Raw genomic sequence first — 27,552 nt, 5'->3', positions numbered from 1 at the left:
GTAGGCGCTTAATGTTGTGCTTACTTTTCCACTATTTGTGGTACTTGAGTTTTTTTGGGAGGGGGTGCTTTGAGCAAGGACAATGAGGGCTTGTGTCCATGGTAAAAACTGCTGGCTAAAGCCAAAGTAAATATTGGAGTGGTTATACTTATGCCGACATAAGACCCTATATGAACATTCTTACTCAAACTTTTCTAAAATTTAGTTTCTGTTTATTGGAAATGGATTTAAATATGAGTGGAAAAAAGCTGCCATGTTACTGGAACAGGAGTGTCCATCTGGAGGTCTCTTCCAGTTTAATTTATTAAACTTTCTTTCCTGAAATGTGTCAGGAATTTAGATTTTTTTCCTTGTCACTCCACTAGTCTTTCCTGGCTGTGTCATACAGGCTTTTGGTTGTAAATCTTGCAGGAGACCTTTTTTTTTTTTTTTAATTAAATTCTTAACATTGTTAATCAGCTCTTGAACGTGAAGCTGCCTCCTTTTTGGTGCAGACATCACTGATGTAACCTTGTGAGAGAAACATGCTTTTTGTCTCCTGCCTGCATTACTAGTTGCAGGGTGTGTGGGCTTTGAGTTGAGAGTTGCCTGCGAGGAATCTCTTGACCTTCATCAGATCCTGTGCCTGGGAAGGAAGAGCCCTTTGCAGTGATGCAGGCTGAGGAGCAGCTCTTCTGAAAAGGCATTGGGGGTCCTGTGGAGCTCTGGTGGCCAGCAGCCTGAATGTGGGCCATGGTGTGCCTTGGTAGCAAAGGTCAACTGCATCCTGGGCAGCGTGAACAGAAGTAAGTCAGGAGATCAAGGCGAGGGGTTGTTCCCCTCTGCTAGGCACTTGTTTGATCGCATCTGGAATACCGTGTCTGGTTTGGAGCCCCCTTGGTAAAGAAAGACGTTAATGAGCATGAGCAAATCTAGCAGAGAGCCATGGAGATGAGGAGACACTGGAGAATGAGTAAGAACTGTACTCCTGGCTAGCCAGCTCATCTCTCCTTTTCCTGTAGCCTTGCACTTAGCACATCTTGTAGCTTCTGCTTTGTCTTGACTGCAGAAATGTTTCAAACTGATCCACTCAAAAAATGTGATTTGGACTTGACACTGCACCAAGAATAATGCTGATAGACTAAGGCAGTGTCCAGATCTATTTTTCTTTTTGTGTATTTTTGGAAAGCAGGTTGGTGAGCACAGTACTATTATTTGAGCTTGAGTCTAAGGGCCATGTGGACTGCAAAGGTGTGTTCTTGGGGAGCTAAGTGGAGCTGGGTTAAGGTGATCTACTCTCCTCACCTTATCAAGTCCATACCATAGACCAGTAATGATCAGAGGATGTGGTAAACTTTTCCAGGACAGGCAAGTGTGGAGAGGTGATAACATCTCTTACGTGGTGTGCTTTCACCATCCAATTTACTCGCAGGGCATGCCGAGAAGACTTGTTGGCCAGTGCTGCCCCTCTCCCCTAGTGCTGTTGTAGGAGGACTTTGGGCAGTCTGAAGTTGCTTTTCTGCAGGTATTGGAGGTGCTGCTTTACCTCACCTCCTGTATTTTCCAAGAGAAGCTAGCACAGGATGCTCACAGCACAGTGTCTTCAATGCCAGCTTGCCCTCAGTTTATCACACGAACAGTCTCATCGTGTGGCCTTGCCTCACTGTACCAGATGTGGCACAAGTGCTGGCTGCTCTGTCCGTGTGTCTTAACCCTTCCTGACTGGCATCACCCAGGGAAAGGATAGTCAGTTTTCCAGAACTGTGCACCATGGGCAACAGACCATCAGTGGTCGTGGTGGTGAGATCTGTAGCAGAGATGGCCTTAGCATCTTGAAAAATGGATTAAAAATGGACAGGATCCAACTGATCTGTCAATCGGAGTTAGAGCACTGAAGTTTTAACTGTATACTCGCTTCTTGAAGTCCTACAAACTGTCTATTACAGAAGAAGTGCTTGTAACAGGAAATATCCCGACGTGCCTCTTATGGCTTGAGGAGCTCTGGCTGCCAGTGGGAAGTCCTACTCACATTTTTATTTGCCTGTTTTTCTTGTGTAGGGGTTGTTATTTAAAAAAAAAATAGAGGGGGAAAAAAAGTGCCTGTTTTTCCATATGGTGGTGTTGCAGACACCATAGCCGCTATGTTTTTTCTGGGGGGATGGACTGCTTCAGATACTACAGTAGGAGTACTTGCTGATTTTGTTTGATCTTAAACATGGATTGTTCTGAAACTAATAGTGATACCTGCTTTTGGGAATAGCTTGGGTGGTTTGGGTTTTTTTTTTGGTTGGGGTTGTTTTTTGAGGCTCAAAGCTGGAAAAACAAAGGTTTGCCAAATCGCTAGTCATAGGGCATGTTTCATCCAGGGTGTGACAAACTTTATTGCCTTCGAGAACTTTTGGGCTTAGAAATGCTTCTGGTTGAATAGTCCTGGAGACAGCAGTCCTCTTTTTGTGCCAGAGCTTTGTCTCATCAATGTCTGCAGGTCTATTGGGATGTGAATTTACCTTCCACATAATGCCATTAGAGCCTGGGCAGTAAAATGCCATTTTTCTTCTAGCAGTTTTCTTACTTTCCTTAGCCTGCCGGTGGGTGGATCTAAAGATTCCTCCAGGCAGCCATTCATGTGTCTCACTTCTGTCTGGAAGATGCTAGGTGTTGCAGTCTCCTGGGGGGGAGTTTTGCCAATTCCAGGAGCAGGATGGAGAACCAAAGGTGTTGGGGGGTCTGACCGACTGTTGGGAAGCTCTATCCCTAGGCAGCTATTGGCAGCAAAGGGCAAGATCAGGTAGCAGCAGTCTTCAGTGTGCTCTGGCCTTCTCTCAGGATGGCGGTGTGTCCGTGCAGTAAAACTTGTGTGGTCTGACCTTACAGGAACTGGACAAAGGCGTGAGAGGAGGAGCATCCTTCAGCCCCCTTGCCTTGCCTGGGGAAGCAAAGAAGGGCTAGCCAGTGAGGGCAGCTAGCTTTTGAGGGCAGAGCTGTAGTAGCTCTGTCAGCCACTGTGTTTCAATTTTAAGGTTTCTTCTGCTAGTCAAAGTTTTGGGCTTCGTGGAGCAACTCTCAGTGATTGAGGAAACAGCCTTCTGTCATGTCACTAACTGTCTCTGAGGTTGAATGACTCTATGTTTTTTACTTTTTTTATCATGGAAACTGTGTTTCATTTGTGAACTTTGGTTTTCCATTGCACATCCCTGCAAACAGCTCCTCCACTAATACGTTTTTGGCTTGTGTGTGCGCAAAGCTGGATGGAGAAAAATCTCCTGGCTGAGGCCAGGGAGCAGCCAGCACAACGCTGAGGCCAATTTGACACGCACACAGCTGAAGCTTCCCCTTTCCCTCCCCAGACCATAGCAAACCCCTCCACATGACCCTGCTGATCTTACGTGAGGTTAGAAGGACTGGGATGAGGCTTGTTGAGGGAAACAGGCACATGGGCCTGACTGGGAATTGTGCGCTTAAGACTTGCCTGGACCTGGCAAAGATTGTGACGTGAGATGGATTGTCACCATCATCTTCGCCTGGTTTGTGTGATGCCTCTCTGCAGTGTGGTCCTGCTATGTACCAGGTGCTGTTGCAACTCCAGCGATGACCATGAACATAAAGCAGTTTTCTCGGTTCTCTGGTATTTTAGGAATTTTGGAGCTCTTGTTCACTCTGCAGCTGGGGTGTGGGAGGAAAGCAGAACAAGACTAGTGAAAGGCGCAGCGGCTGTGGGAGGCCCAAGCGAGTGTGCTGAAACAGGGGCTTGAGTGGATGAGCTGCAATGTGTAAAACACATGGAGCAAGCCTGACTTAGTGTGTTCTACAAAGTCAGCACTATGACTGTTTTAGTCTGGTTAAACGTCCTTGCGAACTACATCTACAGTGCAGTCTGACCCAGGGCCTTGGTCAAGAGCACACCCTGAAGTTATGACTAAACCCAGCCTTGCTGTGTTGTAGAGAGCATTTAATAACAAAGAAACCAGCCTCTCTTCGCTTGCTGAACTTTCATTATTTATTGTTTTAGTAGACAAGAATAAATATTCAACAAATAAGTTTCCTGTCCTTAAGTGGTTGTGGTGTTCTGGTTATAAATAAACTTAAAATCTGAATTCTTGAGTCTTTTAAAATTTAAATCAGGGTAAACCCTGCAGGAATGATATTTTCCAGTTGTATGAACGAGGAAGAGTTCATGCCCTGATGCTCATCAGAGGATTATATGATGACTTGGGGGTCAAGTGTTTTCCTGAAATAGCTTGGAGTAGCTTTAGGGCTTGATGTGCCCCCTTTTCCCTTCAGTGTGCCCTCCTCTAACTACACGTATCTCTGGCTTTAAGTAGGGTGGAGGGTGCTATGGGAAGTGCCTTTGGGTCTTGGAGCTGCGGGACAAAATAGGCAATTTATAGCAATTGATGGGGGCTTAGCATGGCCTTCCAGTGCCCTCCTCTTATGGCCATGTTTCACACCATCTTTGCTATCTCTCCATGGGACCTTTTGGGAGTACATATACTCCCAGAGGAATATAAAGGGGTTGTAAATTCTCAATGGAGCTTGCTGAGCTGTGACTGCACAAGCCGTGTCCTACCACAGAGCTGTGTGTGCTTTCCTGCCTTCTGGCCAGGAAAATCGAGCAGCCCTTCCACTTCAGGGAATTTGCTGTGGGATCTGCTGTGACCACGCGAGCAGCCAGGTGTTGGATGTGCAAAGTCATAATCCCAGGGAAACACGTGCTGGAAAGGAGCAGCTGGGATGTGTCTTGGATTGCTTTTTCTGTGACCCAGAGGCGTGAGGATCCCAGGCAGAGATGAGCTTGTGGCTCCTTTGGGGATGCTTCCATGTGATTACTGTCAGAGATGTGGATCTGTGCGTCGTGTTCCAGTTTGTGCAGCTATACTGTTCAACCCTGAGGAAAAAAACATTCTTCAGATGCTGCTTTCAGGGAGGATCCAGAGGCCAGAGAGAAAGCAGGCGGGTTTCTCCCATCCCATTGTTTGAGTGCTGTTGCAGTGTTTTAATGGAATGTAGTGTCTGCATCAAGCTTTTCCGCATGTTTTCACAAACTTGTAAGCTCTGTGTTGGGAAGTGGTAAGAAGGCAAGCTGCCTCTCTGGGAGCCTCAGCCTTGCTGGCTATAGCAGAGTGGGGGGAAGGAGGTCTGGTGCTGCCCCTGGTGTGTGTTGAGCATCCTGACTTCTCCTGCTGCCTCTGTGCTCAGCTCGACCATACACAGGGCAGTGAGAGGGGCTGTGCAGGTTGCAGATTGGAGTCAAGTGGCTTTCTAGGCCTAATTATGATGCTGTAGAGCAGCGTGTGACCTGATCCTTCCCTCTGCTAGCAGCATGTTGGCAGGGGCTCTTCTCCGTGTCTTAGCAGAGCCCCTGGTCCTGGTGCGAGGGGTTCCTGGGCTGTGGTGTGAGGCAGCGCAGATGCCTGCTCGCAGCCGGGCTGTACAGCTTACGTGGTGGGCTTGCAGGGCGATACAGCCAAGCAGAGCAAAATCTGGTGCTTCTAGAGGTAGGACCTTTGCAGTTAGCTTACCTGGGGCCGTTCGTCTTGGGATGGCCTGTCTTGTCTTTTCCAGTGGATGAACTGAACAGAGTTCAGCCCCCTATCCGCTTGGTGGTAAAGCTGCTGTGATTGCTGTGAGCAAGAGGGGAGCAGTGTGCGAGCATGCCTGCGCTAAGGGGGTGCTCTGGCTTTGTGGGCAAGTGGGACTCTGCCCTGTGTCTTAAGGACTTGCACATCTGCAGAGCTTCCCTGAGTTCTGCCAGGAGATGGATGTACCTGTAAGAAATCAGTTCTGCTTCTGTTTGACTCATTTACCAGCTGGAAAAGGCAAAGGACCTAAATCCTGTGTTAACAGGCTTCCTTTGTGCTCTTGTTTTCCCAGGGTGGCCACTGACCATAACGCTGATAACACCACAGCAATCCTTAGAGAGTGGCTGAAGAACGTGCAGAACCTCTACCACGATGTGGAGTGGAGACCGATGGAGGACCCCCAGTGAGTACTGCAGCGAGAGGCTGTCTGAAGCTGTTTGGTGTATATGTCAAACTTTCTAGGTTTTTCTGGGTTTGAACCAGGAGATGTACTAAATGTCCAAGCATTAAAATGTGGATTTTGGTTTGATGTTATTGGGGGGGGTGTGGGGTTTTTTTTGGGGGGTGGGGTCTGTCCCATTAAAATGGTGTTCTCATGGAGCCCATAAAAAGATCTCTGACTTCTATCAAGCAACTCGGGCAGAATTTCAGAGAAGGCGGCATTTTCCATTTGGTTATTTAGCATCTGCAGCTGCTCTCTTTACATGGTAAACAAATCACATCAAAAGCTACAGGGAATAAAAACTATCATTCTTTATTTGCAAGGAAGCAGAGAAATCATAGCCCATTCCCATAGCGTCTGTGAAACTTCTGTCTGAAACATCAAATATTCACCAAGTTCCGAGCCAGAGAACTGGATTTAATTCAGTATATTATGCCTTTGCATGACTTGCAGGAATCTTGCTTTGAAATATGATGTTAGGTGTGTTGGGCTCTTATTTGGTTGGTTTTTATTTTTAAGATTAACTGTTCCTTGGTTTGTTCTGTTTTCTATTTCTTCCATCAGGGAAAAGTACATCAGTTTTCCCTTTCTTTGGGCTTGCTTTTATTTTCAAGGTCCTCAGTGCAGTGGTGGGGCATGTGTGGTACAAACCCATGGGGAATACTTGTTTTATTAACTCAATTGCAAAGAAAGGGCTTTAAAAGTTTTCTTAATCCTGTCAAACTTAGGTTTTTTAAGTTCTGTAAAAAGTTTTTGAGATTTTTAGCTCCTTCACTGGTTTATGCTGGCACTGTTTCAAAGTCCTGAATTTTTATTCCACATAGGGATCTGTCCCTAAGTTTCCTTCCATCTTTGTTTAAAAGTATTTGCTTTTGGACCTGATCCTGAAAACAGACATGCACATAATTTTGTTCATGTAATTGGGCTCACGGGGTTGGGTGTTTCTAGATTTAAGAGCCATTACGGGATGTGTTAACAGTTACTAATAATGCCCAGACCCTGGGGGAATCCAGGTTGCCTTCATCTTCACCTCCTCAGCTTTGTTGGTTCTACTAGGCTTAAGGAAGCTGTATTTACAGTCTTAAAGCCTAGCAGAGGACAGCTGACTTTCTACCAGAGGGTCAGATGAGGTAGATCAGCTTCATTTCCTTTTCGGGGGTAACCTCTGCTTACGTCAGGTGAGGGCCTGCCGTGGCAGAAGAAACTCCGGGTTTCGATAGTGCTATTTTGCTTGTGGCCGCGTGGTCGGCAGGACATGCTGCAGTCCTGTTTGTTCTCTGGTGCCCTGCGTACACATGCCAGCATGAAACTTGGAATCGTTCTCCCTCAAAACCTCTCCTGGGTTGCCTGAGGTAACTCTAACACTGTTTTTCTTTTGGAAAGCAAGGGAACATTCTCTTTTTTTTTTTTTTTCTTTTTTCTTTTTTTTTTTTCCACTAGTATTGTAATAGGGCTCAGAACTGGGTGCAGTCACTTTTTTTTTTTTCTTTGTTAGGTCTTACCCAGAAGAAATTGGGCCAAAACATTGGCCAAGCTCCCGATTCACTCATGTGATGAAACTCCGACAGGCTGCCCTGCGTGCTGCACGAGAGAAGTGGTCAGACTACATCCTGGTAAATACAAGGTTTGATTTATTAATTGCCCTCGAGCAAAAGCTTTTCAGGTAGTTACTTTGATATTTGGGGCTGTCGAAAAGTTTCCTCTCTATCTAAAGACAAAGTGCTCTGCAGTGAGATACTGTGTATCATTTCTTGGTCTGATGAGCAAGAGACTTTGCAGCCAGGGAGGTATGTCCCTGGGTAAAGCCCAAGGCTTTCTTCACAGGTGTCGGGACTGAATATAGTCCTGGTGATATGTAGGCACCTGCAAGGATCCCCCAGATTGAAACATCACCTGTTATTGATGAAATGTAAGGGGAATAGTTCTGCAGGACAGTTCTGGAAAGATCTTTGGTGATGCCAGCAGCAGTTAATGGTGGTGTTCCCACAACCCCTGACCAAGGCAAGGGTTTGAGGCCAGTTTTTAAGAGTTGTTCTTGATCCTCTTCACAGAATAAACTTGTCCTGAATGTTATTTTCCCTCGTAGCTCCCTTGCCCCTGTGCTGGAGTAATTTTGTGTGGAGTCGGAGGGAAGCTTTGCATCTTTTCCCATCTCATAGCTTTGTTGTGGGGCCAGGCACCTCTAGGTTTGCTGTAACAGTGATGGACCCTACAGGATCAAAACCAGCAGCTCAGTGCTTTTTGGTGTTTTTTTTTTTTGCCAGCCTAATGCCTCTGTATGCCCTGTTCCCAAGCAAGTGTCAGGGGAAGCATATAGTTTCATCTAATAATGATTTTTTTTTTTCTCTTCCCCTCTTCTTTCTCTAGTTCATTGATGCAGATAATTTATTGACCAACCCAGAAACCCTGAACCTGATGATAGCAGAAAACAAGACATTGGTGGCACCAATGCTCGAGTCTCGCTCTCTCTACTCTAACTTCTGGTGCGGCATCACTCCCCAGGCAAGTGACCTCGTGAACGGTGCTGGGTGACTGTGCAAGCTGTATTTTCAAAGGCCTCCTGCCTTGTGTCTGTGGAGCAGTGGGCATTGCTTCTCTTCAGTGGGCTTTCCCATCTGCTTTTATAGTGTCCTTCTGAAAAGAAGCTGCTGTACCTCTGAGGCATGCAGAGGCAGTGTTGGCGTGTGGTGAGGGTAGTTGTCTCGGCTTGCACCTGTCATAGTGGTGGCATCCCAAATCTTGGGTGCGTGTCTTTGGGGAAGGTCCATACATTTATAGGGAAGCTGGGAAGAAGAGTAGAGAGGATGTTGCAGTCTGTGAATGTTTTTCAGGCTTTGTTTTCTAGCTGAGCTATAGGTATGAGCAAAGCAGTACATGTTCTGCACTGGATGTGCAGGCACATAGCTGAAACTTGCTTCCTTATCTGAGATTCCTCATTTGAAAAAGTTGAATCTGGAGGAACCAGAGCTTGCTTTGCCAGAAGTGTTGGGAATTGATACAATCCCACTAACTACATAAAAAATACTGATATACACACCAGAATTGGAGATGTTTCCATATGTTTGTGTAATGGCCTTAAAACTCTCTGTACATAATTTTATACTAGCTTTCCTGTATAGTGACACTAATCTGAGAGGAATTTGCTTTTCTTTCTACAGCTCTCCATTGTGTATAGGTTATTTTTTTCACATATGAACAAGATTTATGTAGTGGGACAACATCCTTTGCATTGTATGCAGTGTGTGTGCTGAAGTGTGTATGTAAAGGGTACTGGTGTGAAGGACAGAAGTGATGAGTACAGAAATTAGTTCTACGTTACCTTTTCAGATCACATATACTGCAGAAAGTATCAGATATAAAAATGTTGTGTAGTAGAAATAGCATTATTTTTAGAGCCAAAATGAGGTTGAGCTATCACTTTACAAGCTGATCTGTATCACTGTGGTGTGTTGACCCTGGCTGGTAGATAAGCACCCACCCAGTCACTTACTTGTTCCCACCCAGCAGGATAGGGGAGCAAATTGGAAAAGCAGAAGCAAAAAACCAAAAACCAAACCCAAAAGCAATCATCAGGGGTTGAGATAAAGACAGTTTAATAAGTGAATTGGGGAAAACAAACCCCAAATAAAAAAGTGATAGAAAAACAGTCACTTACCACCAGGAGATGCATGCCAAGCCATTCCCCAAGCACCAGCTACTTTGGAAAAACTCCCCCCTGCCCAGTGTTACTGCTGAGCATGATGTTATACGGTATGGAAAATCACTGTGGTCAGTTGGGGTCACCTGTCCCAGCTGTGTGCCTTCCCAACCTCTTGCCCATCCCCAGCCTACTCGCTGTGGGGAACAGAGTGAGAAACAGAGAAGGCCTTGATGCTGTGCAAACATGCTTCAGCAGCAGCTAAAACATCGTGTATTACCAACACTGTTTTGGTCAACAGTCTGAAACACAGCACTGTACTGGCTGCTGTGAAGAAAATTAACTGCATCCCAGCCAAACCCAGTATAACCACCTTGGATATGTAAATCTGTAGAAGGGCAGATATATTGTCATGGTAATTTTTTGCTTTTTTTCACTCTGCCTTTGAAATGTTCTTGACTAAGCTCTAGGTAGGCTTTTCAAGACGTTGAAGCTGAAATGGAGACTGTAGTTAATGCTTTTTTTTTCTCCCAGGTAAGCCTCAGTAATGAGATCAGCTTTTTCACTTGCTCTCTAGTCTGCTGCTGGCATGTGTTTCCTCATCCTTCGAGGCGGCAGGATCCCAAGCTGTGTGTCTCCTGGAAAGCTTCAGAATGTCCTTCTTTTTACTTCCATGCCTGAGTCTTGCATTTCCTTCTTGGTAAAGACAAGCTTGCCCTACTGCATAGGCAAATGTGTTTAAGTTCGAGCTGCGCACACAGCTTGGAACTTCCCTGGGGCATGTGAAAAGGAATACTTCAGAGAAGCTCCATGGTCCTGCCCTTCCCTACCCTCTTGCTTTATTCCAGAAAACTAACCAGATGCTCATTATTGTCACTATTGCTGGAGCGAAACAAAGAGCAAACTCCATTCCCTTTACAAAGAGCAAACTCCATTCCCTTTTTCTTCTATTTACCTAGTGTAAACCATCATTCTTGCTTCCCAGTGTTAGCAAGGACACTAGTAGGGACCACAGGCAGGGTGAAAACATAACAAGTGTACTGGGTCAGACCAAAGGTCCATTGGCTACCAGCGGTTCCTAGTAGATGCCTAGGGAATAGTATAAGAGCATGGCAAACAAGTAAGTGAATGATAACTTCCCTAAAATATTTTCCTAGCCTCTGGTAATCTCCTTCTCTATGATTCTTTGAGGGAGATCTTTATCTTTAAAGCTCTCAGTGATTATTATTTTTTAATTATTATTTTATAGAAAGCACTGTCTGAAACTTTGATTTTTTGGCACCCATGCCATCTTATGGGAAGGAGTTCCACAGTTCAGACTAACTAACTGAGTAAAAATAACAGGAAAAGGTCCTGAACTTCCCAAATTCTTGGGAAGTAAATGCATAGATAAGAAACAGGGGGTGGGCGGGATGGGTGTTTACTTGTTTCAGTTTTTGTTTTAAAATGGAGATAGAAGCTTCATAGCAAAGGCGTTGTCCTTTAAGCTGTTAAGGTTAAGTCCTGAGACAGCCAGGTTTTCCACTGATGTAAATCAGCATTGCTCCACAGGCTGAAGTGGATCTGTGCCTGTGTGCACCAGCTTCAGCCCTGGCCCCTGATGTTACCTCTCCAGTAGTAAGTTTCCATCATTACCAGCACTAGCTGAGAGAAAGGAGAGGGGAAAAACCTAGCAGCAAATGTGTCTTGCAGAATTTGGTGAAAAAAAGCTGCTCAAATGAACAGGAAAGTTTCCACTTTGTTTTTTTCTTAGTTGCTGCTGCTTGTTTTTGTGCTCACAGTCCCACAGCTTCATGCTCTCAGCCTTGCTCTCCCTGGGGACTTGGGGAGGGAGTAAGAGCTGGAGCACACCCTGAAACACCGCCTCCAGCACTGAGCAACAAGCAGCCAAACCCAACTCCAGACAGCTTGACATTTAGTCATCATGAAGCTAACCTAAGGCGAGCACAGCAGCAGTGCTGACAAGTTGGAGTCTTTCTTGACTACACATGATTTATGAGCAGTGAAAAGCCCCAAAACCCCATAGCGAGCGACTGGAGGAGGAAAGATTAGTTTCCAGCATCTCTCACCTGTGGGCATTCTCAGATGTCTGGTAAAGGTTGAATGTCTTAACCCTTCCTTCAGTGGGAACACCAGTAAGGTCTCTGCTCACTTGTTCCTTTTCATGAAAATCAGACCAGCTGTGTTTGAGATACCTTCTGACCATACTGTGGGGACTAGATGTCTAAAGGGCAGAGGGAAGGATTGACAAATACGTAAACAGACAAATGCACCACACCATGCCTCTACACAAAACCAGGGTAAAGTGGTTGTGCAGTGATTCACTCAGCCTTTGCTAGGATGCTCATGGAAAATATAATGTACGAGGAACTTTAACTTATTTTAGTGACTCCTATTTCTGTGAAGACCAGAATCTGCTCTGGATTCACATGTCTGGATGTCTTACTGGTGCGTTAAGATTTTCTTTCTGGAGGAATTCAGTGTGTTTATTTCCAAATCTGATAACTGTATACTTAATACACCTGCAAAAGCAGCTGTGAGCTGCACAATGTGGGTGTTGCATCCACAATGCTGGAAGGTGAGCAGAGCTCATGCTTACAGAGAAATGAGCTGACTGAAGTGCTTCCCCCAGGCAGTCTGTGGGGAGAGCTCAGGGGTGAGTATTAAACCTGCTTGCCCTGGGATGGAGGAAGCAGGGATTCTTACATAGCTGATAAAGATTGAGATGTTGCCTTCACTGCAATGAAGCAAATGATAATTTAAAATTTTTTGTAAGTCATGGTCAGAAATAATTTGCAGGTCCTATTTTGTGAGACAGTGAATGTCCTTTGTACCTGTTGAACATGGAGGATGTCACAGATGCTTGTCAGCTTCCAGGATCAGACCTGAGAGTCTTATGTGCAAAAAACGTTTTTGAAGAGCCAGGAGAAAATAGTCCAAGGTTTGATGCTCTTTTGCAAGAAAATTTTTGCAACTGTAAGGCTTGGATTTCCAATCACTGCTAGAAAGGAGAGAGAGAAGGTTGAGCCTTAGCTTTTGGGATGGAGGTTGTTTCTAAATACCTGACTGAGCCCTTTCCAAATGGGAGACACTTAAAAACCTGAGAATTGAGCATTGATCCATCTCTGCTGGAGAAGTCTAAGGGTGAGAGCTTTTGCTAAGGAGCATCTCCAAAACTGAAATCTCTTGTAACAAGCAGCCCCCTCGTTGTGATTTCAGGGCTATTACAAAAGGACCTTGGATTATCCCCTGATTCGGGAATGGAAGAGGACAGGCTGTTTTGCTGTCCCGATGATTCATTCCACGTTCCTCATTGACTTGAGGAAAGAGGCCTCCACCAAGCTGATGTTCTACCCCCCTCACCAGGACTACACCTGGAGCTTTGATGATATCATGGTCTTTGCCTTTTCCAGTCGCCAAGCAGGTATGTCGGGAGCCTTTGCTGGGGAGGAGTCACTAGTAGAGACATGCAGACCTCTAGCTGGAGTTCACAGCCAGAAGTCCTGTGTTGACTGTAGTGGTGAGCTAAGACCCAGTTCCCTTTCCTCTTTCAGATCTAGTCAGGGATAACTAGCAGCAAGGGAGAGGCAATGCAGTTTTGAATCGGCTAGCTTCAAAGGCCATGGGAACCATTCTTGGGATGGGGGAAGTGTTTCAGAAGGAAAACGTGTGGCATCCACCCCTGGTTTGTGTCACACAGCAAGACAGTAGTGAACACAGGTGGATGCTGTGAGAGCAGAAGGTATCCTTGAAGTCCATAGGTAAGGGATCTGAAGTCACCACTTCCAGGAGATCCATGAGGAAGGGAGTAAGGGCAAGAGACTCTTTCTAAATGTAGCAGCCCTTGTGGAAAACAATCCCCAAGCTGCTTACCTGCAGCGCTGATGAGGCTGTGCTTCACGGCAGCTCAGCAGGAATTGTCTGAGGTGTGGGGGGATTTTGTTCTGTCTTTTGGTGTTTTTTTGTTTTTTGCTTTTAAAGCAAAATCAGTGTAACTTGCAGGGGAATGATGTGGAGTCTGTGGACTGTGCTGAAAGGAAATCTCTTGCAGGCAAGAGCAGGTTAGAGCTCGTGTGCGAGCAGTAAAACCTCTGCATACTTGACATTGCTTGACGTGGTATCATTGGTACTTTGGGAGAACCAGCTGAGCACTGAGAGCTGCCTTGAGATCCTTGGGACACAGCGGAGAGAATATGTGTACCGCTCCGGCTGATAACTGGGATCAGTTTCCACTGGACAGTGGGAGGATTTCAGTTAGACCTGAGATACAGGGGTCTTCTCGGGCCAAGGCACAACCTCGGTGTCCTTCTCCTTTGTCTGGAATGGCTGTTGGTGTTGGCAGAGAGCTCTGGGTGTCTCTGAGAAATCACTGTCTCTTAAGTGCATGCGACTGCTGCTACTGCTGCTTGTGCTTGTGGTGAGGATGTTTATTTAGTGCCATTTCTTTGTGGAGAGTGGAGCTGGTGGGTATTCTGTCTAAAGTAAAGTCCTGGCTGGCAGATGGGTGCGTAGCAGAGTCAGAGCTGCAAGGAGCTCCCGGGAAGGCTGCGGCTGTAATGGCCATCCCTGTGGTTCTTGGCCCTGCTGCATTGGGAAGGGCAAAGTCTGGGGCCTTACAAGGACAGAAGCACTGATGCAACCTCAGTGGCACCAATGAACGTGCTTCGGTTCAGAGCTTCAAGACTGGTTTGCTGGCTCACTGAGGTGAATTAATAGGGAGAAGTTGTTTGCGGGTCCTCTTGAGTGATGTGCCGTTGGTGTTAGCTGTCTTCTGTTTGTAAAAGAGGCAAAGTTAAGGTGAGAAGGAAGGGCTGTTTTTGGGGAACAGACAAGCAGAGAGAAAGTGAAGAAGTATGGTTTGTTGTTGTTGGCAATCACTTCTGCAGAAGAGGCAGGCTGAGCAGACTGCCTTTCCTACCGTTCCCAGAGCAGCACAGCAGCCACCAGCTGTTTGTAGCTTTCCTTTTAGTGATGTTTGTGGTGTGAAGTTCCTGACAAGCACAGAAATGGTCTTGTCTTGGCAGCCTAAGCAGAGCTTTTTAAAACTCAGCTATGAGAGGATAAGGGGCATCAAATGAGAAAGATGAGTGGTAGAGAGGAGGCAGCAAGGGCTGAAATTAGAGCCCTTGGGAGGCAGAGGCAAAGATGTGAACTCGCAGAGCACCTTTGGGGCCCTGACTTTGAGTCACGACATCAGTATGTTGGCTCCAGAGGATAACTGAGATTTCAGTCTGGATAGCAAAGCTGGCTCCTTGACATCAGCCTGCCCTGCTTGTTCCCTCTGACAGCTCTCCCAGAAATGCAGCATCCAACGTATGTGGTAACTGCATCACATGAGCTCCAGCTGCTGAAGAAGTATTTCAGGGGTTCAAACCCATCATTTTTTCCTTCCATGCTATAACACTTCAGCTTTTTTCAGGACTGATCCATGACATGAAAGGCTTTGCTTCAGCAGTCTGGCCCATTGGTCTGCTCAGATTGTTGGCTTGTGTCCTGGGCTGAGTTTGTCACCCATGATAGAAGGATGACATCCAAGTTCAGAAATGTGAAAAATGTATGGACTTTGAGGTAAACTTCTCTTTGGAGTAACTTCACTTACTGCCCTAAAGTCTTAAATGATGTTGGGTTTTGTCCAGGCCAGTGCACTTAATGCCTCAAATCAAACCGTCGGTTTTCAAGTGAATCTACTGCTCAAAGCGACTGTTTTGTGATGCCCTAAAGAGACTGTCCTTCCCACTTCTGCTGAGAGAGCGTGGCCTGTGGGGGGAGTACGGACTCGGAACAAACCTCAGTGGGAGTGTTTTATTGGCAAGGGTGGACTCTCTGGAGCGCCTTGCACTCACAAGGTAGCGTTTAGCCAGCCAGATCTCCTGAGCTCCTTGCAGCCTGAGGCTCTGAAGCCCGACAGCCAGCCAGCTGGAAGGTCTGCTTACAGGGATGTGGGGGAAATTCGGGTTGTCTGAATGTGGCTGTGGGTTTAGGGCATGGCTGTGAATCCTGGTCGCTGCCTTACAACGGCTAATAGTAACGCACATACCTACAGCTGTTCTGTCCCTTACAGCAATCATTTGTTTTGGTAAAAAAACAGAGCTGGACAGCAAGTCCCCCTCCCCATGTTAAGGTGGCTTTACCATTCTAAAGTAGCTTTTATCCCAGAAGGAACAGAAATGCTGGCATGAATTTATGCAGATTAACAGTGTTTAAGCCAGTGGAAGATTAAGAACAGAGATCAGTGAGCCAGATAAGATTAGTTGATTAGATCAGTGCCAAATCCATTAATGTCAGCAGGTAGTATTTTTTATTCTGCCATTTACCTAAATTGCAGCTGACAGCTGAATGTGTTTTGGCAAGTAGTGTAGCCAGCAATTTGCTTGCAGAACTTAAAATGGTGGAAACACCGGGGTCATTAAAGTAGACAATTCTGCTCTGCTAAAAATACCAAGGATTAGGGGGACCAACACATGAAAACATCGACACACCAGGTAGTGTCTGGTTTTCATTTATTTGCTGGAGGGAGGGGGGTGGTTGTACTTTTTTAAGAAACAAGAGGCAGTTTACATTTTTTGTTAAATCTGCTTGGCCAGTTGTATGGGTTCTAGCAGCTCTCAGATTGTGATTAATTAATAAAGGACCTGACCAGAACTCAGTGAAAAACAACGGAAATACTTTCCTTTGGCTTATCTGGCTGTAGCTTTTGAGCGCGTTGCCTGATGGGCTGTCAGGCCCTGTGTTGCTGCAGTTGTAGCGGATAGTGAGCAAAGCCTTCTTTAGTCCTGCGGGAGCAGCCAGGATGTTCCCAGTGAACACTCTCAGTGGTGGTGGGGGTGTCCCTCCCTTGCAAGAGTGTCTGCTCGGAGGAGCAGCTTTGCATCCTCTCCTTGTTTCACACCTTCAGATTTGGCCCCTTGGACGAGCAGTTGCAAAAGCTTTGGAGTAGAAGGCTGTTACATTGCCATCTCTTTCGGAAAGCATCTTTTCTTCTTGCTAGTGGCTTTCACTAGGGTTTTCCTCTAATCTTCAGGGCACAGTAAAACTAATCCTGGAGAGGAAAGGACCATGTTCGGTGGTAGACTTGGTGCTTCCAGGATGGTTATTGTACGTGTATACCTATTCCTCAAAGTCCTTTGCCAGCACAGGTGAAAATAGATTGCCTTTATTTTCTAGCCAAAGCAAACAGAAGCAGGAAGATGCCCAACTGCAAACCCCAGGCTGAATCCCTTGCTAGGCCAGTAACAGGCCCTGCAGCTAGACTGGTGCCTTGGGCCCCACAGCTTCATCCCGTGTGATCCCAGCAGAGCTGAGCTGCCTGGGCTGGCACCTGGCCAGCTGTGTGCTGTCGGAGCTGGGGATGGGGCTTGGCTCCTCCACGCTGGAAGAGTCGTTCTGTATTTATTGCGGTCTGACAGAGAACCCTCGCAAAGCACAGATGAAAGCTGCCATTGCCCCTTGCCACGCTGGGTTTGTTGGGATTTTTCCCTCTCCACGGCTGGCTGCTGGGATGGAGCTGCCGCTGTCTTTGCTGGGCACACAGGGCCGGCCACCTCCCACTGAGGGGCAGTCCTGCCCGGTCATGGGTGCAAATGCCTCTGCCCTTCACCCTGAGCTTTGAAACCTGTGTGTTTCCCCCACCTCTGAGCCCCATGTCCCCCCTCTGGAGGCTCCCTGGGTCTGTGTGGGGTGGGAGGCCCCGCATCCCCAGGCCACCACTGCTGCTCCTTGGCACAGCGCCGCTGGAAGCCATCGCACCGCTTGAGGCTGCCTCACTCGGAGGGCGAAAACCTGTTCCTGCCTTTGGCTCCGGGTCTGTGAAGGGCTTGTCGGGTGAGGTGCCAGGGCTGAGCAGTGCCAGCAGGGTTCTGGGGAAGGGGGCTTCTGTGGTACCCCCAGGTACCTGCAGCAGTTCTGCTGGGTGGGTCAGACACCCCTTGTGCTAAAGGCCGGTTCTGCCTTCTGCTGTAGGCTTGTTTTCATAGGCAACAGCCAAAAAAGACCCTTTCTCTGGTCAAAGGCATGGGTTCCCAGTCGCTCCTAGGAGAAAACGGATTGTGGTTAAAAATACTGCTGTCGGGGAGCGAGTAGCAATTGGTTTCATAGGAGAGGCCACTTGCTGCCAGCCAAATAAAACAGCAAATGGCAGTGTGATGTGTTTGAATTGTTTGTTTATGAAGCAGAAGTTTTCAGGACTGAGGTCCTGGCGTAAGTTTGATTGTGGCTACATAGCAACAGAGTATTGCAGAGTGCACAATCAGCTGGTAAAAGACCTGATTCTAATTTCTGTTTCCTGTGATCCCCAGGAATACAGATGTTCATCTGCAACCGTGAACACTATGGTTTCCTGCCCATGCCCCTGAAATCACACCAAACGCTGCAAGAAGAAACTGAGAACTTTGTGCACACGCTAATTGAGGCTATGAGTAAGTTGTTGTGCCCTGCCATGATGGACCCCCCCCAGAGTTAATGTTTGTAGACCTCACCTGCCAGCAGCCCAGCTGTCTTCCCCTTGGGAGTCTGCATCCTGACCCGACTGCTCTCATACTGTTTTGATATGCAGTGTTCCATTTTTCCACTGCTTTTCTACCTAGGGATATAATCACTTCACGGTCAGGTCAACCCCATTCATAAAATCTCTCAACTTCCCTTGATCAAATGCAAAAATGCATCTTTAATGCAAAAAGGATGCTGCAGAGCCTTGTTTTTGTCATGATGTCTGTCTGGCACATGGCTGCTGGCTTCTGCTTTGCAACGTGGATGCTTTCTGCTGTACCTGCCCCTGCAATGACTCCACATCCCAGCTCCCTGGGGCTTTAGGCCTGGTGATGAAAACACAATACATCACATTGATGCAGCGTGTACGCGAATGTGCTGTTTGGGATCTCTTCTCTCTTTCAGTCGATCGTCCTCCCATCGAACCCTCTCAGTATGTCTCTGTTCCTCTGAAGCACCCTGACAAGATGGGATTTGATGAAGTAAGGAACCTATTTTGCTGTTACTGTCTTGTCTTCCCACTCATCACCTAGAGGACCCGAGTTCTCCCTGTAGCTGAGCTTCTAGCCATTTCCCCTGGAGTACATCATCTTTTCACATATTTAGCTCTTCCCAATCGCTCATCTTTTTGACATAAGCCTTCTACGAGGAGAAAATGCCATCCTTATTTGGGGAGAGCTGCTGAGCTCAGGGAAGCAGAAGGGAAAGGGCTCAGGGAGCGGTCTTTCCCCCTGCTGTTTGTGGTGGAGAAACAAGGCCACTCAGGTCTGTGTGGGCACTGAATACTTGCTACAAGACCCTTGATTAGAAGTGCAGGTTTGTGTACCAGGACGGTGCCCAGGAAATCTTTGGGGTTCCTGTCTTGATGATGCGGATTTTAACCCAGCTCAGGAGCAGGTGGCAGAGGCAAGGCTGAAAAACAGGTTATTTAACTCCCTGGTTCTTGTGCTGTTTCCTCTACATCTGACTTCCCTTCCATTCTGTGACAAAAACTAGTCTTTTGGGAAGCCTCTTCTGCTTTCCAGTGATGGAAAAGAATGATCTCTCTCATCTTAGGGAGACACTGGAGAGCCCGGAGCAGCTGGGGGAGCCAAGTTCACAGCTGGGTTCTAGCCCACCTGGGTACGTCCAGGAGTGATGAAACCCATACATGCTGTCTCCTTGCCTGGGCAGCTCTCCCCCTGCCCTGCTTGGTTGCCACGTATTTTTGACCTTAAGTAAAAGTGAACTAGAGTGATGGTTGCTGCCACTGGTAGTACCTCAAGACCCCACAGAAATTCCTCTCTTGCCTCTGCCTCACGTTGTGGAGAGAGCAGGCATGGAGGGGAGAAGGCTGGAGAGGGATCTGCTGGGCTTTAATTCACCAGTGTCCGTGTTATTCACAGAGCCAGCAACCCCTGTGTATGCAGCTGCCAGGGTGGCAGTGGCACCGTGACCGAGGGAGCTGTGGTGATCAGGGGAGCCTTTGTTTTCTTGGTGTATTCTGCTACATCTGTTTGCATGACTTGTAAAGTCTGAACCCAATTTGGCTATGTGTATTTGAGCGTCTGTGTTTAGGACACAGCTGGTGTAGGTTTTTTCCATGTTGTCCTTTGTGGCTGTGCTTTATTTATCCAATTTATTATTTTTGTATTTGTACTGAGCTGGAATTTGATCCGCTTCTTACTGGGATGAGGTTTTGCTCCACAGGCTACAAGGCTGCACTTGTCTGCCTGGGACTGAAAAATATCCCTGACCCTCTGCAGTTTACCTGCAGGTGAGGGCTTCAGCCCTCTGCCCTCCACCAGAGCGTCTGTCTCCTCAAGGCTTGGAGGGAGCCCTGCCCAGACATCTCTGTTCCCGGTACTGGCTCTCCGCTAGGCTTTCTGGCAGGGGTAGCAGTGGATTTTCAGTGCCTGAATTAATTACAAAAATCCTCTCTACCGTGTCCTTGTACTTGGATGGCGACACCGCTGACAATCCTGAATACAAGCAGTGGCAGCGTTTATAGAGGAACATGTAGGTCAGTGTTGCCTCTAGGACTGAGGCTGGAGGTGGCCATGTGTTTGATATAAATCAGAATACCTTGTTTCTCTGAAAATTATTGACTTGGTCTCTTCTCACTTTTATTCACCCTCGAAGAGCACGTTTCCCCTATGAACATTCATCAAAAGTAGTTGTTAGACAACAAGCCTCTCAACTTGCAACTCAAAACCAACTCTTATTTTTTTGACAAATACTAAGCAACCTGGAACGAAAAACACCCGGTGTTTTCATAAGATCTGCTTTTCCAGCAGGGCTGCTAGGCAAGGGTGGATCAGGGCTCTCTTTTTTTCCTCTCTCCCAAGCCAGGAGGCTGATGTCTTTCTCTTCTGTCCAGATTTTCATGATCAATCTGAAGCGTCGGAAAGACAGGCGGGATCGGATGCTGAGGACTCTCTATGAGCAGGAGATTGCAGTCAAGATAGTGGAGGCTGTGGATGGAAAGTGAGTTTCAGCTGGGGTTGCTGATGTTTGCGAAGAGTGGGTTGTGCATGACTGCCTGACACCATCACCTTGGATACCCTGAGCTGCCTGCTGGTGAGGAAGGGTGGGCTGAGGGGAGAGCTGAGTATCACTTCTATCTACCTCACGGTCTGTTTAGGGGCAGTTTTGCTCGCTCTTTCCTCTTTTGCAATTAGTCAGTCTCCATGAGAGAACTGGGGCAGTGTGTTTCAGACTAAGGTGAAAATGATTGTTAAAATCATACTGGTTTCTTTGAACTACAACACTTGCACACAATTAAAAGGAGTCAGCAGTGAGAGTGTTTGAGAGCATTTATCTCCTGGGAAGACTGTCCATCCTAGTGCTACAAAGTTGTGCTACAGTGGTAACTATGACGGAGCCCTTTCCAAGCTTAATTTAAGGTGTGTTAAGACATTTTTATAATGAGAAATCAAGGCAGAAATTTTTGGTCTGTGAGCTGCAAAAAGGCCTTAGGGCGATAGGAACCCACGTGCCATCTAGTGGTCTTTGAGATTTGGGTACCCGTCAAGACCTCTTAGAAAAATAATCTAAGCCAAGCCACTGAAAAGTTGGTGGTCCCACAAGAAGTTGTTGGCAGAGTTAAGGATATGATTTGTCAGCTTGATTTAGACTTGTAAATCAAGAATTTAATTTTTCTCCAGGTTTTATAGCTAAACAAGTGCAAGAATTTCTTGAGATATGCTTTTTCTCTGAACATCAGCAGCATTTCCCATGTTGCCCCTGTGTCTGACTTGAATTTCCTTTTTAAATGGTGATAGCTGTTCTCTCTCTCTCAGAGCACTGAACACGAGTCAGCTCAAAGCTCTCAGCATCGATATGCTCCCAGGATACCGGGACCCGTACTCCTCCAGGCCGCTAACCAGAGGAGAGATCGGCTGCTTCCTCAGTCACTATTACATCTGGAAGGAGGTAAGGAGTTTGTGGGTGCCTTGCAGGTCCTGCAACCAGTCCTAAGGCAGAGCATCAGATACGATGCACGTTTCTGGAAGCGTAGGATGAAACTGTTTTCCTTAGTTTGTAGGGGATTGCACACAGGGGTTTTCTTGAATGCAGCATTCAGCTTTTTCATCTCTGTTTTTCATTTACCAACAGCTCTGAGCAAATTTTTATCAGAATATTTTCATGACTGTTTTTGCAAATTATCCGATAGACTGCTTGGAGCATGTGTGCTTATGAGAAAGGCAAGAAGGCTTTGAAGAACAAGTGGTGTTTAAAAAAAAAAAAACACACCTCCTGGTTGTTTTTTTTTAAACCTTGTTCTGCATCTGGACTGAGGCAAGTTCCAGTAACTCTGCTGACTGGCTTTTTGAAGCTGGCGTATCATGAATATTTTTAACAGCAGAGGCCTCTGTTACCTGAGCTAAGAGATCTTGTTTGGGTGGTAAAGCTGTAGCTTCCGCCTCTTGCTGTTCACCTGAGGAGTGACACTTGAGAGGGTCCGGGCTGCGATGGTCAGAGATGCTGCAGTTACACAGCCAGATGGGAACCTACGTGCAGGTTGTGTGTGTTCTCTAAGCTGTCAGGGCCAGACTTGGGATGCGCTTGATTGTCTGTCTTCCCAGACTTCAGCGACGCTTTCTTCCAACAAAGAGGTTTTTCTGAACAGCAGCTTTGGCATCAAAGGCTGCTGCACCTTCCTCTGAGGAGGTGGTTGCTGTGGTCGTGCCAGATGCTAACTCATGGGTTTTAGGTGGTGCAACATCAGATAAAGGGTTTTTCTAGGTTGAGATGCTCAGCCACAGGGAATTTTCAGGACTGTTCTCATTGGCTTTTGTAGTCTCTCCCAAGTGAGCTGTGAATCTGGGAGCAGTGCCTCAGCCTTCCTACCTGCACGGTCTAGAAGGTAGTGCCAGGTCAGGCTGACCCCAGCGATTTCAGGGTGCAGGCAGTGGCCCGTGTCTGCCCTCGCGATTGCTTCTGAACCCTCTTGTTTCAGGTGGTGAACAGAGAACTGGAGAAGACGCTTGTTATCGAGGATGATGTGCGTTTTGAACACCAGTTTAAAAGGAAGCTCATGAAGCTGATGGGTGACATTGAACAAGCCCAGCTAGACTGGGAGCTTATGTAAGTACGTAGCCCGAGGCCATCTGGGAACTCCTGGGCATGCAGGGGAGGTCAGCAGCACCTGCTGCATCGGGATAGAGTTGTAGGTTAATGCTGGAGTGCAGGGGAAGGTGGGCAGAGACTTCTCAGTGGCTCTTCCCACCAGGACAGATCTGCCCTCTGTGGCAAGCTGATGCTGGAATGCCCATTGGATGCCATTACTGCCCTTTGTGAGCAGCGTTGGTTGATCTCAGCAGTGTCTGCAGCTGCTGCTGTGGCAGAGGAACTGTCACGACCCAGTTCTGAGGCTTGGACTGTGTAATCTTGGCTCCCTTATGAAGTCTTTCGCAGCTATACCACCCACCGAGTTAAGGCTTGGATGTTTGGGAGTGGTGCAGGATGGAAATCTGTGAGCCTGGTTGTGGATGGCTTCTTGGATTGACCCTTTGCCCTTCCCTGGTTCACACAAACAGTCTTGTGGTCCTAATGGCTGCAGATTCCCTTTGGTTCCAATTTCCTTGGTTTTTTCACCCTTTAAAGCTACATTGGCCGGAAAAGGATGCAGGTGCAAGAGCCTGAGAAAGCAGTTCCCAATGTCATGAACCTGGTGGAAGCTGATTACTCGTACTGGACCCTGGGGTACGCAATCTCGTTCCAAGGGGCTCAGAAACTGATCGGAGCTGAGCCTTTCAGCAAGATGCTGCCTGTAGATGAATTTCTGCCAGTCATGTACAACAAGCACCCTGTGTAAGTAGGACGCCTTCGTTGCTCAGGTTGCCACGAGCTGGGTCTTGCTGAATGTTCTTAGTTTCTTAGTTCAGATCATGTTGATGTGTCTCACTTCTGTATCTGGGTCGGGTGGGGACAGGGCTACTCCTCGTGCTTTTTGGTTGTCTGCGGGAGAGCTCCTGACACAGAAGGTGACAGACCTGCTGCAGAGGGTTTATTGTCCCTACCTGGTGCAGGGCTTGTGGGCTGGTCCTGAGGGACTTGGCGCTCTCTGGTAACGGAGGCATTGGCTGTATAGATTGTGTGTGGTTATAAGGTGTGTGGCACTGGCTGCAGGGAGTCAGACTGCACCTCAGCCACTGCCTCCACTCCCTGGGACCTGTTTGCTCAGTGGATTGGCTTGTGTCAGTTATCAGCAGTGGCACTGATGAATGCTCACTCTGTTACTGATGATTTTTCTCTTCTCTTTAGAGCGAAGTACATGGAGTACTATGAGTCCAGAGACTTGAAAGCCTTTTCAGCAGAGCCCCTGCTTGTTTACCCTACCCACTACACAGGGCAGCCAGGCTACCTCAGCGACACAGAGACCTCTACAATCTGGGACAACGAGACCGTGTCAACGGACTGGGACAGAACACACTCCTGGAAATCCCGGCAGCAGGGCAAGATCCACAGCGATGCTCAGAACAAGGATGCCCTGCCTTCCCAGTCATCTCTCAATGCACCGTCCTCCAGGGATGAACTATGACTGCCTGCTTCCCCCGGGACTCTGTTGACAGCTGAACCTGCCTCGCACTTCAGCTTTTCACCCTTGAAAGTTGTAGAGCAGCTCTTCATGTGGTCTCCTTCCCACTGCTTCGAATGGCAAAGCACGTGATTGGACCTGACAATTAACCAAGGTGCTTAGCACAGGGTGGGAGAAGAAGGAGGAAAAAGAACAAGTGTTCCTGACCGGCAGAAAAAAGGCAGAGGTCTGAACAAAAGCCCACGCAAGCTTTTGTAAAAAAACCCAACAACCTTGAATGACGTCTTTCTACAGTTCCTCGTGTAGAACACTCTATTTATAAAGATTAATATATAGAGGTGTACAAGTGTTAATACCGTTCTGGATAGCCTGTAACTTGGCTGCTGTGTAACTCTTACTCCTTGTAGGTTTGTAGGCTTTTATAACCCTGTTCACTGAGAGAAACTGCAGGCAAGCGTTTGGGTTATTTGGTTTTGATTTTTCAGAGTGATCCCTGGCAGAATCAAGATGGTTTCCAAAAATGTTCAGTGCACTGGAGCAGCGCTTCTCTGCACTTTCTCCCTCATCGCACTCCTACAGGAAACTATTGTTGGCTTCCCCTTTGCAATTTCCCTTCTGCTAGATCTCATCTACACAGGCCTCCCAATCCACAACTGATGTCTTGGCATGGCTAAAATCTCAGATGCTAGCAGAGAAAGAGGAGGTTGCCGATCTTACTTGTGTCTCTACTGCGTGAAGGGAATGCAGGTGGAGTTGGTTTGTGTCATGCTTCACCCCCTGCCTCAATTTATTCCTTCAGGAAAACAAAGCCTGGCAACCTATTTGCAGGGCTGTTTCATTAGGCTGTAAAACCAAGCGTAGGACTTCTAGGAACTTAAAAATTTTGGTTACAACCTGCTTGACGCTATACTTAGAAAAACCAAACAACCTGCAGAAGCATTACTGTTGTCAGCTGTGCTGTTCTCCACAGCCTGGATAGAATTGCGCGTTACAGGACGGAAAGGCAACTTGCCTTGATACTTTTTCATGTGAGGAGCAAACTTGTCTTTTTTTTTAGGATGAGTTCTGATGTACTTGCTGCTGGCTAACATGTCAGCAGAGCATGGTGGTTTTGTTTTGGTTGTTTTTTTTAAAAAAAAAAAAATGTTTCTCAGAGGCCAGGTGATCACAGACTACGCTGCTTAGGTTAGCTGGCATGGACCTCAAGCTGCTCTTGCAGTGGGAGGATGCCCTCCTGGACTTGCAATCTAGAGACTCACCTGCTGGCAGATTTGTGCGGTTGAGTATGTGTGGCTGTATTTTTTTTTTTTAAAGTTTTTGTTTGTTTTTAACAATTACTGATCAATGTTGTGCTTTCTGCTAAAGAAGACATGTTATTATTACCTGTCAGCCGGTCTGATAATACATAGAACCTGGTGCAAGATGAGTAACTGTGAGTATTCTTCATTGGGTGGGAGTAGCGCTGGCTGGGGAAGGCCAGCTCGAGAGTTTTGCAGCTGTGTCACTCTACCATGAGGTCACTGGCTGTATAAACGTGCCTGTTGTGCAACTACTGCCTGGAAGCCGTGTTCCTTCTGCTGTCCGGGTTGGAGCAGGTGTCCACGTGACACAGTGAGTATGGAGAGCAGGCTGGCTGCGGCCCGCCACACGCAGCTGGGGTCATTCCTCTCTAACAAGCCCTCTTGCTTCCTCCTCAGGTCTCGCTTTACGAGTGGCCAGTCTGACCAGTTTGAAGCCTGATGGCAGTTGCAGAGGTTGGTAAGAAGTTTGCTGTGACCTTCAGGAGCAGGACTGCTGTGAACTGGTGAGCATCCAGCGCATTGTCAGGTGTCACTCTGAGCATGAGTACCGTGTTACTTCTGGTGTTCTGTCACATCATGCTTCCCTCAGAATTGGGGCTGATTTTGTAGTGGAGCTGTTTCTCCAGACCTTTGGTAATGCTGTTGGAGAGCTGGGCTGTGGTGGGAAGAGGAGCAGGGCCCCAGCTTGGCATGGCACCTGTGCAGGTTTCCAGTCCTGCTAATGTGCCTGTGCGCCCGAGTCTGGCAGAACAGCAGGGACGAGGCGGCGCTGGGTGGGTGGTCCCAGCCGGCCTCTCTGTGTAAAGGCTCGTGGTGATAACGCTGTCTTCAGGTATGTCACCACTGTGGATCTTTTCCACCCTCATGCGCTTTTTGTTCTGTGACAGACCCATCCCTGTGTCTCCAGGAGGCCTCTCTCCCCCAGCCATGGGAGCAGACTGACCTGTGTAGCACGAGCTCTGGCTTTGCCAGCCCTCGCTCTTCTGACCTTCCACAGTCCCACTGAAGCAGTTTCTCCATTAACATCCTGGCTGAGAAGAGCTCTGTGCTCCGGTGCTTGGTGCTGGAGCGGGAAGGGACAGACACGCCAGGGGGGCCGGTGTGCCATGCTGGTGGTGCTGGGCTCCCCCCAGGCTCAGCGGTGGGGAAGTCTGTGGCACAGCCCCTCGGCTGCTTCCCTGGGAGGTGAGGTGAGGAGCATCGCTGTGTTGGCCGTGCAGGAAATACAGCATGGATTTAGTTAACTTCGATGTCCTTAAGTAGAACAGTAGCAGTTTATTAAAAACATCCTGGTAAGAGAGCAGGGGGGGTTGTTTGGTGGGGTTTTTTAATGTGGGGGTTTTCTGTTGGGTAACGCTGGAAGCGAGTGGTACGAGGGGCATGATGGTGGTTTCAGGGGAGCTGGGCAACAAGAATACATGAATTAAATGAAGGGGGCTTTCAGGGCAGCCATGGCCTCAGCCTGGCTGATGGTTCTTTTACCTGTATGCACACATGTGTGCACATGCACATACTCCATTTTCTGTTTATCTCGATACGCAAGACCTGGTGGCTGGGCAGTGGTTCTACCCGCTACGGCAAGGGCTGGTTTTCCCTGTCTGTGTTTGCAGTTCCTTGGCAGGTGTTGCCCCTACTCGGGATTAACTGTATTTGGAAAAGTAGGAGCCAGTTGAAACACTTCTTGGTTTTTCTGATATTTTTCCACTCCCCATGTACTTATTTTTTTCATGACTGATCTCATGGGCTTTAAAACTAGTGCAGGTGGGAGCACCAGCCCTCCGGCTTCGGCTGAGGCAGCTGTTTGCTGGCTGTCAGGTGTGGAGGTGCCTTACACTGGGGTTGTGCATTTGCTCATACATCTTGGAAAGGAGTTGCTGTGAGCAGAACTTGACAAGGGGTAAGTAGGAATATGCCAGGCTGCTTTATGAACCGCAGGCGCTGCTTTCCACCACCACCCCTTTTTTTTTTTTTTTTTCCTTTTGGTAGGGGGTTTTTGCTCTGCTGTGGAGCATCTGCGCTAAGCCCCAGGAGCCCACAGCTGATGGAAAAAACACCCAGCAGTGCCTACCCCAGTGAGCCTGGTGCCAGACCAGTAGAAGCTGGGAACA

At 47.5% G+C, this 27,552-nt stretch overlaps 1 protein-coding gene across 3 annotated transcripts in view; it reads left to right on the top strand.

Annotated features, from left to right (window-relative positions):
* The window catches only part of COLGALT2 (collagen beta(1-O)galactosyltransferase 2), a gene marked incomplete at its 5' end in the record, with an annotated part of 59,663 nt that extends 34,094 nt beyond the window's left edge, over nucleotides 1–25,569 (top strand). For all 3 annotated transcript variants that reach the window (XM_080407582.1, XM_080407583.1, XM_080407584.1), the window contains 11 exons: nucleotides 5,851–5,961; nucleotides 7,496–7,613; nucleotides 8,368–8,502; nucleotides 12,857–13,061; nucleotides 17,932–18,051; nucleotides 18,527–18,603; nucleotides 20,481–20,587; nucleotides 21,403–21,535; nucleotides 22,563–22,690; nucleotides 23,210–23,416; nucleotides 23,870–25,569. In XM_080407582.1, coding sequence (XP_080263708.1) covers nucleotides 5,851–5,961; nucleotides 7,496–7,613; nucleotides 8,368–8,502; nucleotides 12,857–13,061; nucleotides 17,932–18,051; nucleotides 18,527–18,603; nucleotides 20,481–20,587; nucleotides 21,403–21,535; nucleotides 22,563–22,690; nucleotides 23,210–23,416; nucleotides 23,870–24,146 — 1,618 coding nt within the window. In that variant the 3' untranslated portion in view covers nucleotides 24,147–25,569. The remainder of the gene's footprint in view (nucleotides 1–5,850; nucleotides 5,962–7,495; nucleotides 7,614–8,367; nucleotides 8,503–12,856; nucleotides 13,062–17,931; nucleotides 18,052–18,526; nucleotides 18,604–20,480; nucleotides 20,588–21,402; nucleotides 21,536–22,562; nucleotides 22,691–23,209; nucleotides 23,417–23,869) is intronic.
* Between the last annotated feature and the right edge of the window lie 1,983 nt (nucleotides 25,570–27,552).

This window comes from Falco punctatus (genome assembly GCF_963210335.1).
Source record: "Falco punctatus genome assembly, chromosome: 11".
NCBI classification, from domain to species: domain Eukaryota; kingdom Metazoa; phylum Chordata; class Aves; order Falconiformes; family Falconidae; genus Falco; species Falco punctatus.
Note: the sequence above shows the minus strand (reverse complement) of the source record. Positions and strands in the feature narration are given on the sequence as shown.